Here is a 17688-nt window from a genome sequence, read left to right on the forward strand (position 1 = left end):
AAACAGGTATGGGATAAGCTTCAAGTTGAATTTGAAGGCAGCAGCAAAGTCAAAGCAGTTAAACTTCTTGCATTTAAGAGGGAATTTGAGTTGATGAAGATGAAAGACAATGAATCTGTCAAAGATTATTCTGGCAGATTAATGGATGTTGTAAATCAAATGAGCTTCTTGGAAAACACATTTGAAGATCATAAGGTAGTAGAAAAACTTATGATGTCTCGTTCCTCAAAAGTTTGAAGCTAAAATCTCAGCATAGAAGAATCTTGCGATCTGCAAAGTCTGACTATTGCTGAGTTAATTAGCAAACTTCATATTCAGGAGCAAAGAGTTCATATGAGAGATGATGAGGCAGTTGAAGGGGCTTTCCCAAGCAAACAACAGGGAAAGGATGCTGGTAATTTTCTACCAAGAAACAAACCTGTCAAGTATGCTAAAAGGAAATCAAGTATACCTTCAAAAAGACAGACTTTCTCAACCATGTTCTTATTGCAGAAGAACTAACCATACTGAGAAAGATTGCTGGTTTAAGGGGAAAGCTTCTCTTCAATGTTTATTCTGTAATAATCTCGGTCACAGTGAGAAATATTGCAGAATCAAGAAGAAGCAACCTCAGCAACAAATACAACAACAAAGCAAATGTTTCTGAAGAAAGCAAAGATGAGGAGGAGCATTTGTTTGTTTGCAACACAAGCTAGCAATACCTCTGAACAGAATACATGGCTTATAGACAGTGGCTGCACAAGTCACATGTCCAAATTTCTGTCAATTTTTCTCTCTCTATTGACAGATCAGTTCAACCGAAGATTAAAGCTGGGAAATGGAGATATTGTGCAAGCTAAGGGGAAAGGAACTATTGCAGTCAGCACAAATAGAGGTATTAAAACCATCACAAATGTTCTTTACATTCCTGAACTAGATCAGAAAATCTCCTTAGTGTTGCACAAATGCTTAAGAATGGTTATGAAGTCTCTTTTTAAAGAAAATTTTGTTTTATCACTGATACACATAATTCAGAGATAGCAAAAATCAAGATGGATGGTAATAGCTTTCTATTTGAAGCTTGATGCTGTTAATGGACATGTGTTTAGTGCAAAGATTGATGAAAGCATTCTTTGGCACAAAAGATTCGGTCATTACAATCTTAATTCATTAAAGTTGCTGTATGATACTGGAATGGTAGAAAACATGTCTGCAATACATGTTACTGCTCATACATGTGGAAGTTGTGAACTGGGAAAGCAGCATCGACAACCATTTCCTAAAGGTATATCCAAAAGGGCAACACACAATGCTGGAGCTGGGTTCACTCAGACATATGTGGACCTATGAGCACAACTTCTTTGAATAATAATGTGGTATTTTATATTATTCATTGATGACTATAGCAGAATGACTTGGGTTTATTTTCTGGAAAACAAGTCACAAGCTTTATCTATGTTCAAAAACTTCAAAAGCATGGCTGAAACTCAAAGTGGTCAAGAAGATCAAAGTGTTGAGAACTGATAATGGTGGAGAGTATATTTTCGAAGGAGTTTAATGCCTTTTGTTCAGAAGCTGGAAATTGTGCACCAGCTGACGACTCCTTACTCTCCACAGCAGAAATGGAGTTTCTGAAAGGAAGAATAGAACAGTGATGGAGATGTCCAGATGTAATATTTTTTGAAAAGAAGTTGCCAAGGTTTCTATGGGCTGAAAGCAGTAAATACTTCAGTATACCTGCTTAATAGACTTCCAACCAAAGTCTGTTCAAAACAAAACACCATTGGAGGCATGGTCTGGAGTCCGGCCTACTGCCAAACATTTAAAAGTGTTTGATCATTGTGCTATTTTCATGTTCCATCTGCCAAAAGAGGAAAACTGGATGCTAGAGCAGAAAAAGGGATTCTTGTGGGATATGCAACAGAATCAAAAGGTTACAGAGTTTTCAATCTGAATTCAGCCAAAATTCAGGTCAGCAGAGATGTGCAATTTGATGAAAATGCCTGCTGGAATTGGGACTTAAAAGAAGTTCAACAGACTATCACAGCTGCCTTGAATCACCAGTACAAAGTATTGATGATGAAGATCAACAAGCCATTGAAGCAACTTCAGATACAACAGTACTTTAAGGTTAGACAACTGTCTGATGTGTATGAAAGATGTAACCTTGTACATGCTGAGCCTACAAATTACTCTGAAGCTGCAGGAGATCCAGCTTGGATTGAAGCAATGAAATCAGAAATTGATTTCCATTGAAAGAAATGGGACTTGGAGATTGACTGAAATTCCTGGAGATAAAAAGGCAATTGGAGTGAAGTGGGTTTTCAGAACCAAATTCAATCCAGATGGTTCAATCTTCAAACACAAGGCTAGATTGGTTGTTAAAGGTTTTGCTCAAGTTGCTGGAGTGGATTATGGAGATACTTTTGCACCAGTAGCTAGGCATGACACTATAAGACTCCTACTTGCTCTTTGCGGGACAAAAAGGATGGAAAGTTTATCATTTAGATGTGAAGTCTGCTTTTCTAAATGGTATACTACTTGAGGAAATTTATGTTCAGCAACCAGAAGGCTTTTTGTTGTTGCTGGTGATGAACACAAAGTTTACAAACTACACAAAAGCTCTTTATGGTTTGAAAACAAGCACCAAGGGCTTGGTACAGCAGGATTGATACTCATTTGATTCAACTAGGATTCAAAAGAAGTGAAAATGAAGCTACCCTATATCTGAAACAAGATGAAGATGGTTTGCAGCTGGTGATATCACTCTATGTAGATGACATGCTAGTTACTGGAAGCAATGCAAAGTTGCTGGAAAAGAGTTCAAAACTGAAATGCAAGAATGTTTTTGAAATGTCTGATCTTGGCATTATGAACTACTTTTCTTGGAAATGGAAATACATCAATGTAGTTCGGGTATTTTTGTTTCACAAAGGAAGTATGACCTGTTGATTTACTCAAGAAGTTCAAAGCCTTGAGTCATGCAAAGAAGTAGCAACTCCTTTAGCACAAAATGAGAAAGTTTCAAAAGAATGATGGTGAGAAACTTGAAGATCCCTCTGGATTTAGAAGCCTAGTGGGCAGGTTTGCTATACTTGACAGCAACTAGACCTGACTTAATGTTTCCAGCTGGTTTGCTGTCAAGGTTTATGAACTCACCTAGCAAACATTCACATGGGAATTGCTAAAAGAGTGTTGAAGTACATCAGAGGAACAACTGATCTTGGCATCTGGTATTTGAAGACAGGAGGAGTAAATCTGATTGGTTATGCAGACAGTGACTGGGCAGGGAGTGTTGATGACATGAAGAGCACCTCTGGATATGTTTTTTAATATTGGTTCAGGTGCAATCTGTTGGAATGCAAAGAAGCAAGAGGTGGTGGCACAATCACAGCTGAAGCAGAGTATATCTCCATGGCAGCTGCTGCAAATCAAGCAATTTGGTTGAACAAAATTGCTTGCTGATTTGGTTCAAGAACAAAGCTCACAAACTGAGCTTCATTGTGACAATAAATCTGCCCATTGCTATTGCTCTAAATCCGGTTCAACATGGCAGAACCAAGCACATCAATGTGAAGTTTCATTCTATAAGAGAAGCTGAGAAGAACAAGCTTATAAAGCTACACTACTGTCCAACAGATGTTCAACTTGCTGATATAATGACTAAAGCTCTTCCTAGATCAAGACTGGAATTTCTAAGGATGAAACTTGGTTTGTCTAAGGCAAGTCTCAAGGAGGAGTGTTAGAATTATGAGATTTTGCCTTTAGAAAGATAGAATTAAGATCAGTTTTTCATATTTGAATTTCTGTAACAGTTTATCTCCTTCAGGATTTGCAGCAGAAATATTCTGCTTAGTCTAGGATTTCAATTCCAATAATCTCTCAAGTTTGTTGAGAGTTCTAATGCATTTCAAGTTCTATGTAAGCCTATATATAGGCATTTGAAGTTAATGAAATTTATTGATCTTTCTACTCAACTCTGCCATCTTAAATCTGTTCCTTTTTCTTTACGTAAACTGTATTGTTTAAGTTTAATTCATTTCCATCGGATGTCAAAGAACCATCTCAACCCAAAAGCTTAAGCTGTTAGGTGAGGCCCCAAGATATGATTTATATTATTCTCTAACACACCCCCTCAAGTGAAAGCCATTTGGGCTTGAAACTTGCACAGGCCCACATTACCTTGTGCTTAATTTTATCAAATAAATAGGGATGGTGAGATTCGAACTCGTGACCGCTTGGTCATTAAAGCTCTGATACCATGTCAAAGAACCAACTCAACCCAAAAGCTTAAGCTGTTAGGTGAGGTCCCAGGATATGATTTATATTATTCTCTAACACACCCCCTCAAGTGAAAGCCCTTTGGGCTTGAAACTTGCACAGGCCCACATTACCTTGTGCTTAATTTTTATTAAATAAATGGGGATGGTGAGATTCGAACTCGTGACCACTTGGTCATCAAGGCTCTGATACCATGTCAAAGAACCATCTCAACCCAAAAGCTTAAGCTGTTAGGTGAGGCCCCAAGATATGATTTATATTATTCTCTAACATGATCGTGATGAGAGCAGGTGTTTATAATATCCTTTCATATTGATGATAAGAAGTAAAGTATTTGTACAAATTCATGTTCTTGCAGCATCTTTAATATACAAGAAGCACACTTTTGTGGAACCAGGACTAAAAAATACACAAAATTCAAGTTGGTTGCACAAACTGTAAATTAGCTCGCCAGAACACCTTTTTCCATAATCTTCAAGTACGTTTTAGCTGTGGAGGTATGAGTTACATGTGTCACCCGCTCACTGCTTCATTTCTCTAAGTCTCTCTATTTAGTTCGAAAGTTTTTTTCTTTTCTTTTCTTTTCTATCTTGCTTATGATGTTATGATATATTTGAAAGTATGATACATTTAGTTGAAATATTTATAGTAAGAATAGCTGTTGCACTTGAACGTGTTAGAGAAGTTAGATTATAATATAAAACTATTCGTAAGCATTACTGAGCTTATAAAACAATTCTTTAGAATCTTCCTTTACTTTGTAAGAGGATCAAAAATGATTTTATATTAAATATTTTAAAGCATGATTTCTGTTGTGTAGAAGAATTCTACGTCAATTCGATACTTTTCTCTTATTGTAAGATCTTTTCTTTTATACTTTATTATTGCTTTTCATTTGTTTATTGTTTAATTGAGATTTTACTTTATTCTACGTGATTCATGCTGTGAAAGATGTTGTGAATGAATATTTTGGTATGCTGTCCATGCATTATGCGATTACTACGAACCTACTATTCTGTTTAATTCATTAATGTATTTTTAATGTTAGCTGGTGGTAATAGTTAACTAGGAAGGAGGTAGCCACGGATAGAGATGGCTTATGGCAAGGGTTACTTGGCCAACAACTCGAGTTGTTCCTAATAAAATAAAATATATTTATTAATTATACTTTATAAAATAAAAATTGTCACTACTTAACAACTACTAAATTTCAAGCACAAAATAAAAACTGCTCAAGACCTCATCACTTGTCAGATATATATAAAAGTAAAAAAAATAATTCTTAAATATTTTAAAAGGTTTTATTTATAGTTTTTGTCCATAGGCGTAGGCATGGCAAAGGCTGGGGTGGGCTTTAGCCTGGATCATGATTTTATCAATATAATTTTAACTAGTTTTATGTAAAACAAATTTATAATTCTCAATTAAGTTATCAAAAAATTCTGAAAATTTGTATGGTGCCTTTTCTAATATGATACTTTAGTTTAGGTTAAAATTTTAGAATTTTTGGATAAATTTAGAAATTTGATGAAAAATCATAATTTGATCAGTTTTACGTTATTGGATGTAATTTTCAATCCGACCATCAGATCTAGTTGAAATTTTACGAGGAATCTTAAAATATATTAAATAAAATCTAGTTAAGAATTTAGAATGAACGGAGCTTGATAGTGCTAAAAAAAAAAACCTTCGTGGCTAAAATGACAACACACTCATTGACAATAATACGAAAGAGGTCTAATTCTTGGAAAAAACAAAAACCTCGTGGCTAAACCATCATGGAAAATAAATAATTAATACCCTCAGCTAAAGCATCAACTAAACCAGATCACTTTTCCAGTCGAGCACTACTATATACTGCCAAAAATAAAGCACTGCCTTTGTTCCAAAGCCATTGCCAACTCTCCATCCCTCTCCATACATGAGCATCCTTCATGTCACTTGGCTACTGTGTGTTGCCATTATCATCCTGAAACACTTTCACCATCAAGGTTCATCACCACCATGGTGGTTTTGTCGATGTAGACCCCAACAACTACACCCTCATCACACGTTAATTAATTGTTATCATGTATCCCGTGGAAAAATTATAGTTTGAAAACCTGACCGGTCCTCGACGGTCCATCCGCGATCTGATGTTAATTGATACAGTCATAAAATAAAAAGAAAGGAAAAAAATCAGTTTGTTTGTAGGTTTGGGCAACAACTCGCTAGAAGTCATGAGAAATTGAAATTGAACAGTAAAAGCTATCACATGTTTCATTGTTTTTAATTAAGAGCACAATTAGCCTTTTTTTTTAATTTTAATTTAATTAATTATTATGGAAAGAGATTAGAATAGACTCCTTATATATGTAAATACCTTATATAGGATAATTATCATGTGTAGTATACCTCACTCTAGTATTGTACACAACCCTAGAGATATAAATACAAAGGATGGCTGCAGCTATTAGCATCCATTGTAATTCACATACATATCTTTCACTAAACTTAACTTGGTATCAGAGCAAGCAAAGAAAATAAAATCGCAGCTCTTATTCTGCTGGTCCAGTTCTCTTCTCTGTCAATGACGAACAACTCTGTTGCTGCACCGATCACTCACCCTTCTTCTTCTCTTGTGCCACCATCGATGACAGCTGCTACATCTGGTGCTCCTCTTGCTGCTGCTGAAATCGAATTGCCTCAGACTCCTGCTATCATCCCTCTCCCCAACACTCAGCAGGTAATATCTTTAAAGCTCTCCAACACCAATTTTCTGTATTGGAGGATGCAGATGAAGCCTTTTCTCTTGGGCCAAGGCGTTTTTCCCTTTGTGGATGGTTCATTCCCATGTCCTCCCTCTCATGTGATTTCTGTTGACACCTCCTTACCTGCTATTAATGCCTCCTATCTGTCATGGAAGCAACAAGACCACCTACTCATGAGTGCTCTTTTATCCTCCCTCTCTATGGAAGTTCTGCACCTAGTGGTTGATTGTAACACCTCCCACGAAATCTGGACAACGCTGGAAACAACCCTTGCTTCTCCTTCAAACTCACGAATTATGCAGCTCCATGGTTCATTCCAAGAGCTCCGACAGAATGATGAATCGGTTAGCACCTATCTGCAAAAGGCTAAATCATTGTTTGATCAACTTGCTGCAGCTGGTAGACCGATATCTATGGAAGACTTTAATTTGTATGTCTTTCGGGGATTACGCAGTGAGTTTAAGGACCTTGTAACCAGCTTATCTATTAAAGCTGAGCCTATCTCGTACACTGACCTCCACAGCCACCTCCTCACGCATGAATTTATCAACAAAATCAATATTCATCCAGTTGTAACAGCTCCTCTGTTACCCACTCCATCCCAGCAACCATCTGTGTTTTTTGGGCAGCGGCAGTCAGGTTCTAATGCTGGCAGAAGAGGCCGTTTTCGCGGGGGATGGCGACCAAACAACCGTAGTAGTTATCGTGGAAATCATGGTTATGGTTCAGCTCAGAATTTCAGTCCTACAAATTCTCCTTCAGGTTCACATTTTGGACAGCAGGGAAATCGGGTCTCCTATGGCTCAAGTCAGTACTTTGGGCAGCAAAGCAACCGGTTTGGGGGTTCTCACCGCACCATCAAATGTCAGCTATGCTATGATTATGGGCATACTGCTCAGCAGTGTTCTCAATTATCTACTCATCATGTACAAGCTAATGCTAATTTAGCATTTAATACTGTCCCCACTACTTCTCCTGTTACTTGGTTTCCTGATACAGGTGCGAATCATCATGTGACGCCGGACCTTGTGAGTATGACAAGTTCAGAACCTTACCTTGGTAATGATCACTTGCATGTTGGCGATGGTAAGGGTCTTGTTATCTCTAATATTGCTCACTCTCACATTCAGTCACCCAAACGCACATTTACATTATCCAACATTTTACATGTTCCTACCATTAAAAAACCTTTACTATCTGTTCAGAAGTTTTGTCTTGAGAATAACGTGTTTTTTGAATTTCATTCATTTGTATTTTATGTTAAGGATCTCATGACAAAGGAAGTTCTTCTTTCCGGTCGGAGTAGAGATGGTCTATATGTTCTGTCCGAGTCCTCTGCCACATCATTACCTGTAGCCCTCCTATCCACCCGAATCTCTACTTCAGCTGATGTCTGGCATCGTCGTCTTGGACATCCTAGTCCACGTATTTTGCAATTTTTAGTGTCCAATAAAAAGGTGTCCTGTACGTCAAAAAATTTTGATTTTAATTGTTCAGCATGTCCTCTTGGTAAGTCGTCTCGTTTGCCTTCAAAAACTACAGGTCATCAAACTCAAGCTCCACTTGACTTGATTTTTAGTGATGTTTGGGGACCTTCCCCTATGTTATCATCTGATGGATTTCGTTATTTTGTTATTTTTGTGGATGCCCATACAAGGTTTATTTGGTTTTACCCCTTGGCTGCAAAATCTGATGTTTTTACTATCTTTCATCAATTTCAAGCACAAGTTGAACGTCAGTTTTCCTTAAAAATTAAATCTGTTCAAACAGATTGGGGTGGCGAATATCGAAAACTCAATACCTATTTTAAAACAATTGGTATTCATCATCGTATTATCTGCCCCCATACTCATGAACAAAATGGCATGGTCGAACGTCGTCATAGACATATTGTTGAAACTGGACTTACTCTCCTAGGTCAATGTAAAGCTCCCTTAAAATACTGGAGTTCTGCTTTTGAAAGTTCTGTTTATTTGATTAATCGCATGCCAACTCCAGTTCTTAATCATAAAACTCCTTTTGAATGTCTTTTAAAATCAACTCCTGACTATGGATTTCTTCGCACTTTCGGGTGTCTTTGCTTTCCGCTACTTCGTCCATATAATGCTCATAAGTTAGATTTCCGCTCTTCTCCTTGTGTATTTCTAGGTTATAGCAACTCTCATTTAGGTTATCGATGTCTTGATTTGTCGTCACATCGTCTTTACATTGCGCGTCATGTTCAATTTCATGAAACTGTTTTTCCCTTTGACAAATCTGAACAGCATATTGCCTCACCTATACAACCCCCTGCTGTCACTTTCCAGCCCCTCACATCTGTTTCTGCACCATATTTAGCCAAATCCAGTGCTCCAACAAAGCCCCCTGCACCTACATCACCCTCTCCCGCCCCCTTATTTTTGCCTGCATATCACGGTCATATTCATTCCACAGGTACAGGTCCGGACTTGTCAATCTCACATGTGTCTCCTATGGCCCCGGTCTCTCCTAATGTGGCACTCTCCTCTGCTGGGTCTCCTACTTCGGGTGCAGTATGTGTGTCCCATATGCTATCTGATTTGCCAAACTCCCCTGTTCCATCCCCTGCTGGCTCTCCCTCTCGGTTTGCTTCGCCTGCTCAGCCTAGTCCTCTGTTGCACCGTTCCACACCAGGTTCCTCCACTCTTTCCCCCCTGGACTTGATTTATGTGTTGATTTGTCTCATTTCTCTCTTCAGCAAGACCACGACAGTGTGTCTTCCACTCAACCACAGGTTGCACGCACTCACTCCATGGTGCTTCGCCCACGTTCTTCTAAAACTGCAAACTTAAGTGTCTTATCTGCCTCCCGGTCTACATCCTTACCTCAGCAGGAACCGGTTTCATTTAAGGCTGCTGACAAATACTTGATTTGGCATAAAGCCATGCAAGAAGAACTTCAGGCCCTTCACAGTAATGACACCTGGTCATTAGTTCCTTTTGCTCCATCTATGAATGTGGTCGGCAGTCGGTGGGTATATAAGATTAAGAGGCGCGCTGATGGTTGTGTGGATCGATATAAAGCACGGCTGGTTGCACGAGGTTTCACTCAGCAAGAGGGGGTTGATTACTATGAAACATTTAGTCCGGTGATCAAGCCAACAACGATTCGTCTAGTACTTACTATTGCTGTCACCTGTGGTTGGCAGATTCATCAATTGGATGTCCATAATGCCTTTTTGAATGGCATTCTTCAGGAGGAGGTGTACATGGCACAACCACCTGGTTTTGTTGACTCTACATTCCCCACGCATGTGTGTCGTCTACATAAATCTTTGTATGGTTTGAAACAAGCACCTCGGGCATGGTACAACCGGTTAAGTGAGTTTCTGATCTCCATTGGTTTTCAGGCATCGAAGGTTGATACTTCTCTCTTTATTCTCTCCTTCAGCGGTGCTATCTTTTATTTACTTGTGTATGTTGATGATATTTTGTTGACTGGGAGTAACCCGACTTTGCTTCAACGCTTAATTGTTTTGCTGAGTTCAGAGTTTAAACTTCGAGATTTAGGCTCTATTCATTTCTTCTTGGGCATTGAAGTTAAATCCACTTCTATGGGTTTGTTACTCAGCCAACACAAGTATACTCTTGATATTATCCAACGAGCAGGTATGACTTCTTGTAAACCAGTTGCTACTCCTCTGTCTACCTCCTCAAAATTGAGCATCACATCTGGTACTCCTTACTCTGATCCGACACGATATAGACAAATTGTTGGGGCTCTCCAGTATCTTACTTTTACCATACCTGATATTTGTTATGCAGTCAACAAGGTATGTCAGTTTATGCATGCCCCTACTGAGGATCATTGGTCGGCCGTTAAACGTATACTAAGTTATCTTCAGGATACAACTTCTTATGGTCTACACATTACTCGGGATTCCTCATTGTCTCTTCATGGTTTCACTGATGCTGATTGGGCTGGCAGTATTGATGATCGGAAATCAACAGGTGGTTATCTTGTATATCTTGGTGCTACTCCTATTTCATGGAAATCAGGGAAACAACGCACTGTAGCTCGATCTTCTACAGAGGCAGAATACAAGGCCTTAGCTGATGGTACTGCTGAAATCTTATGGATTCGCTCTTTATTATCAGAACTTCATTTTCCATCGTCATCCATGACTACGTTGTGGTGTGATAATTTAGGAGCCACCTTCCTATCTCTCAATCCAGTTTTTCATGCTCGCACTAAACATGTTGAAGTTGACTATCACTTTGTTCGCGATCGCGTTGCTAAGAAAGAAATTCAGGTACGCTTTATCTCTTCAAAGGACCAACTAGCTGATGTTCTTACCAAGCCGCTTCCCCCAGTCTCGTTTGCTCTTTTTCGATCCAAGCTTCGAGTGGAATCTCCACCTTCAGCTTGACGGGGTGTATTATGGAAAGAGATTAGAATAGACTCCTTATATATGTAAATACCTTATATAGGATAATTATCATGTGTAGTATACCTCACTCTAGTATTGTACACAACCCTAGAGATATAAATACAAAGGATGGCTGCAGCTATTAGCATCCATTGTAATTCACATACATATCTTTCACTAAACTTAACTTTAATATAAATATATATCCATCCTCTCCTGTCAAACAACAACGTTATCTAAAATTTATAGCTGAGGTAAGAAGGTAACCAAAAGAGTCTAAACCAAAAGAGTGACAGGAAAAGCAACTTGGTAGCCCTTAATTAAAATGCTTTTATTTTCTGCTTTTACTTTTGGGCTGACCCCATATGCCATGAAGCTTTATTTCTTCTTTATTAACAAAACAAAGAAATAGAAAGAGGAATAACGTTACACTCCAAGCTTTTTGCTATGAATTTTAGATGACGTTGTTGCTTGACAGTACAGGAAGGGATTTGTGCTCATGAGAAACATAAACTGAAAGCCTTATATTCCATTTCTCATTTTAATTCTTAATGATGATTCTTATATACAGAGTAGTTAAAAAGTATCTTAACGTTTTAGCTTGTGCAGAGAGCAAAGTGTTTTATTCTTTCCTGAGAATAACCTTTGATTTCATGATAATAAGCAAAGTGCAGTGACCAATTACCATTCAAGTTGGTAGCGCAACAATAAATTAGCTTGTGCAGAGAGCGAGCGGTTTGTGGCACGAGGGACTAGATACACAAAATCCCACCTGAAGTACTGCTCTTTGCATTCAGATACATTTTGGCTGTAAATTAAGGTATGTGTTGCATAAGTAAAGGTGGATAGCTACCCGAACTCTTGAGACTAAGAGTGAGAGACTCATGGAGAAGTAAGGCGTGGTTCCTAAGGTGGAACAGAGGGCAGACGCAACTCCTGGATGAGTAGACTCTTGGAAGAGTGGTGAGCTCGTGATCACATTAAAATGCTCAATGACTGTCGCACTTGGGAATATCAGTTTGAGGGGGTGTTGTAAGCCTTGATGTGAGGCTTGATAAATCATTCCGGGCCAAGCATGGTTGATATGCTTGAAGGGGAATGTTGTTCCAGAGACAAGCGTTAAACACTCTTCAGATGAGATGTGACAAACCATCTGGTTGAAGTGATCCTTTGGAGTGAGCAAAGGGGTGCTTGGTTGACTCTGGTGATTGAAAGGTTTGGCGAGTACCTGTAAACTTAGCCGCAGATGCTCTCGGAATGGTAAGCTTGGAAGAGTTACAGGATGCAAGATTGTGCTGAAGAAGCAAGAGGACAATTGCCCATATAAATGTCAAAGGGGGTGATTGTTAGGTGTGTTGCCATTTAATGTGCCTAACATTGACTTTGACCATCCACCTTTGTTGAAAATAAGGTTGGAGTTGGTGGCACCATCATGCTATATATAGGCACCATCTTGAGAGCTAAATGAGAGAGAGTTGAGAGAAAGAAAGATGTGAGAAATATAGGAGAGAGTGGGCTGCCAAGGGCAGCCAGCAGTAGCTGCCATTGCAGCACTGAGAAGAGAGAAATAGAGTGAGGTTGAGAGTTGCCAAAGAGGAGATGATTCCTCCTCCTCTATTGTTGTAAATCTTGTTCTCTCCCTATATAATCAAATGACTTCTCCCGTGGATGTAGGCGGTTTGCTGAACCACGTTAAATATTGTGTCAGTGTGCTTGCCCTCCCGAGAGCAAATATCAGTACATCACCGGTCGGAATTCCCTACAGCCATTATCATCTTGAAACACTTTCACCATCAAGGTTCATCACCACCATGGTGGTTTTGTCGATGTAGACCCAACAACTACACCCTCATCACACGTTAATTAATCATTATCATGTATCCCATGGAAAAAATATAGTTTGAAAACCTGACCGGTCCTCGACGGTCCATCCGCGACCTGATGTTAATTGATACAGTCATAAAATAAAAAGAAAGGATAAAAATCAGTTTTGTTTGTAGGTTTGGGCAACAACTCGCTAGAAGTCATGAGAAATTGAAATACTGTGTAAATACACTGTAAAAGCTATCACATGTTTCATTGTTTTTAAGAGCACAATTAGCTTCTTCTTCTTCTTCTTCTTTTTTTTTTTTAAAAAAATTTTAATTTAATTTAATATAAATATATATCCATCCTCTCCTGTCAAGCAACAACGTTATCTAAAATTTATAGCTGAGGTAAGAAGGTAACCAAAAGAGTCTAAACCAAAAGAGTGACAGGGAAAGCAACTTGGTAGCCCTTAATTAAAATGCTTTTATTTTCTGCTTTTACTTTTGGGATGACCCCATATGCCATGAAGCTTTCTTCTTTATTCACAAGATAAGGAAATAGAAAGAGGAATAACGTTACACTCCAAGCTTGCTCATCTCCAGTAATTCTTTTGATTACCTCCGCTATGAATTTTAGATGACGTTGTTGCTTGACAGAACAGGAAGGGATTTGTGCTCATGAGAATCATAAACTGAAAGCCTTATATTCCATTTCTCATTTTAAGTCTTAATGATGATTCTTATATACAGAGTAGTTAAAAAGTATCTTAACGTTTTAGCTTGTGCAGAGAGCAAAGTGTTTTATTCTTTCCTGAGAATAACCTTTGATTTCATGATAAAAAGCAAAGCGCAGTGACCAATTACCATTCAAGTTGGTAGCGCAACAATAATTAGCTTGTGCAGAGAGCGAGCGGTTTGTGGCACGAGGGACTAGATACACAAAATCCCACCTCAAGTACTGCTCTTTGCATTCAGATACATTTTGGCTGTAAATTAAGGTATGTGTTGCATGCGTCTCCCTTTCGTTTCTTCATTTCTCTCCAAGTCTCTGAGCTTAAATTTGAAAGTTGTTTTCTTCCTTGTGCAGTATTATATTTGAAAGTCCATTGATGGTAGAAGTTAATTGGTCTTGCATGTGCTAGGGAATGTAATATAAAATTATTCTTAAGCGTCATCCACCTAATTTATGAAATAATTCCTTGTAAGGTCTCATGAACTGTTTTAGATATAATACTTTAAACTAAAGCATGATTTCGATTATGCAGAACAATTCTTAGTCCTTTCTCACTCCAATCAATTCTTAGTCCTTTCTCTCTCAATATATATATGCTATTGACTGTAATTATATTTTAATCAATTTGTTGTCGTAGTGACACTTTTTCCAGAACATGAATAAAGGGAGGGTCTTATTAGTGTGATTTATATGAACTACTACGAAATATGTTGTAAATGCATAAGTTGAAATACGGTTCATGCATCATGTGATTATTAGCTAGAATTTTGTTTAATTGATTAATATATCCTTAAGTAAAGTTCATGTCTGGCTTATAATGAAGGGGAGCAACCATGGATGTGGATGGTTTATCTGTACGTGTTGTCGCATTGTGGAACGACTGGCAGCTTCGCTCAATGATTTTGCTAAGTCTCTGGCTGCAAATTTTCCTCACCATCGCTGGCAGTCGACGAAAGTATACAGCCGGAATCTGGCTTGGGACGCTGGTTTGGCTAGCATATACGTCAGCTGACCCGCTGGCAACTCTTTCATTGGGTACAATTACTCGCAATCAAGGGGGTTCAATTTGTACCACTAAAAATGAAAGCATCACCCCGGCATTTTGGTCATCGATGCTCCTTGTCCACCTTGGTGGCCCTTACACCTTTACTGCCTATGCAGTAGAGGACAACGAACTGTGGTCGAGGCATGTTCTTCAGCTATTAACGCAACTTTCGATGTCCTTTTATGCATCATTGAGGTCATGGTGGAGCATGGATCCGCTCAGATATTTAGCCATTCCTATCTTTATTGCCGGAATCATGAAATATGGGGAGAGGGTTTTGGTTCTTTGGTTAGCAAGCTCCAACAAGTTTAGAGACTCCGCAAACGAAGAAAGGAAGCTTCTACGAGAGCAATTAGATCACAAAATTTCACGCGATGAACTCGATAACAGGGATACAACAAGGTACGATGAAGTTTTGGGATTTGATGGCATAAGACCAGAAGCAAAACATCTCCATGAAGCTCATTTCTTATTCCGAACTTTGAAGTTACTATATGGAGATTACCTTGTTACATATCCAACTCACATGATCAGCAGCTATATTATATTGAAGAGCAAGTCTGCTGCCGAAGCATTCGAGTTGATAGGAGTGGAGTTGGGTTTCATGTTTGATGTCCTTTTCACCAAGGCGATGACAGGGGTTTTCTGGCGGCCTCGCCTCTTTCTCCGCTCCATCAACTTTCTACTCTCTGCCTCTGCACTACTTGCATTCTGGATAATGGCCAGAAACTCCAAAGCCTATTCCGAAATTGATATCACTATATCATACTTGTTGCTAGGAGGAGCTGTTGTTCTTGATATCTACTCAGTCATTTGGATGCTTCTCTCTGATTGGACTATGCTTTGGCTTAGCAAGCAAAGGAAGCCACTGCCGGAGTCTATTTGTCAATTTATTTATTCTTCTCGGTGGCTGTCGTTTCTTATTCATAAAAAAAGGTGGAAAGAATCTATGAACCAACATGCCATACATAAGCAAATTGAGCAAAGAATACCAATGGGAAATCTTTTCAGCAAGGGTCACAACTTTCGGAGATGGAAAGATGATGTGGATTGTGGTTTAGAGGAATTGATATTCAAACGTCTCTTAGATATGCGTTCAAGATACAGTTGCCAAGATGATCAAAAGATGATATTGGCAGAGAGAGGTGATCATGCACTCGAAAATTATAACAGATGCTCCGAAAAATTTGGTTGGTCTGTGGTTGATATAGACTTTCATGAAAGCTTCCTATTATGGCACATTGCCACTTGGTTTTGTCACGTAGGCCATACTGAATCTCCTCTTGTTAAAGTAAGCAGATCTTTAGCTAGTTACATGTTGTATCTTCGGAGTGATATGCCGTTTATGCTACCTAAAGAGATGGGTGAAGCAAAGTACATGTCAACCAGCGTCGAAGCCACTTTTCAAGTTGAAGAGGGACAAACGGAAGGGTCAGTGCTATCTGATGGTCGCAGCCTCGCCAGTGCATTGGACTTGCTGGAGACAGAGGATGGGTGGTCAGATGAAACAAAATGGGAAATGATATCTCAAGTGTGGGTGGAGATGCTAACTTTTGCTGCGATTCATTGTGGATGGAAAGAGCATGCAAAAGCACTTAGTCAAGGAGGAGAGCTGCTTACTTTTGTGGCCGTTCTTATGTCTCATCTTGGCATAAATGAGCAGTGTATCTACAAGTAAATAATTACTTGGTACCTTGCATATGTTATTATTCCTTCTTCTTTTTTTCATTTGTTTATTTTGATAATAAGATTTTTACATGTTTGTGATTGATACGTTATTATATGTACAAAGGGTTGAACTCTCGGTTTCTTAAATTATCATGTTTATATATTATTTATATGACAACACGTTAATTAGTTCAAAGATATCCTTACTCTTAAGACAAAATCCATGTTCATATATTATTTATATGATAACACGTTAGTTCAAAGATATCCTTTGTCTTAAGACAAAATTAAAAAAAACAGAAGAATAAGAAGAAGTCGTCAGTAAGCTCGAAGTTTTCCTAAACGTACTCATGAACTTTTATTTCTTGTAGCATTAGATGGAGCTTTTCTCCTTGATTTATGGGCAAGAGAAAAAGGGATAAAGTCTTACAAGCTTGTTGATTTCCTGTCCACATTTTACATGAATTATATATTTTCTTGAGATCGAGGATGGGAAGTCATTTGTGCTCATGATAAAGATTTAGCTTGTGACAATCGAAAGCAATTTATTCCAGTGGTCCTTTTATTTTGTAGTAATGATCGCGATAAGAGCAGGTGTTTATAATATCCTTTCAATATTGATGATAAGAAGTAAAGTATTTGTACAAATTCATGTTCTTGCAGCATCTTTAATATAAAAAAAATATATATATATACAAGAAGCACACTTTTGTGGAACTAGGACTAAAAAATCCACAAAATTCAAGTTGGTTGCACAAACTGTAATTTAGCTCGCCGGAACACTTTCCATAATCTTCAAGTACGTTTTAGCGGTGGAGGTATGAGTTGCATGCGTCAGCCGCTCATTGCTTCATTTCTCTAAGTCTCTCTATTTAAGTTCGAAAGATTTTTTCTTCTTTTTTTTTTTCCTCTCTTGCTTATGATGTTATAATATATTTGAAAGTATGATACATTTAGTTGAAATATTTATAGTAGGAATAGCTGTTGCACTTGAACGTGTTAGAGAAGTTAGATTATAATATAAAACTATTCGTAAC

General features: G+C 38.3%; 1 protein-coding gene and 1 pseudogene across 1 annotated transcript; both read left to right on the forward strand.

The window, feature by feature from the left end:
• Window positions 1-6829: 6829 nt before the first annotated feature.
• On the forward strand, window positions 6830-11397 carry LOC140955739 (uncharacterized; annotated as a pseudogene).
• Window positions 11398-13843: 2446 nt separating this feature from the next.
• Window positions 13844-16849, forward strand: LOC118046173 (uncharacterized). The gene is made up of 2 exons (XM_035054966.2): window positions 13844-14203; window positions 14762-16849. The coding sequence occupies exon 2, from the start codon at window positions 14772-14774 to the stop codon at window positions 16659-16661; it is 1890 nt and encodes a 629-aa protein (XP_034910857.1). The 5' UTR covers window positions 13844-14203; window positions 14762-14771; the 3' UTR covers window positions 16662-16849.
• Window positions 16850-17688: the final 839 nt, after the last annotated feature.

The sequence above is a fragment of the Populus alba genome, chromosome 6 (assembly GCF_005239225.2).
Source record: "Populus alba chromosome 6, ASM523922v2, whole genome shotgun sequence".
In the NCBI taxonomy this organism is placed as follows: domain Eukaryota; kingdom Viridiplantae; phylum Streptophyta; class Magnoliopsida; order Malpighiales; family Salicaceae; genus Populus; species Populus alba.

Bases quoted from the DNA above. Each gene is read 5' to 3' on its own strand.
- LOC118046173 (XM_035054966.2), top strand. From the start codon at position 14,772: ATGGATGTGGATGGTTTATCTGTACGTGTTGTCGCATTGTGGAACGAC.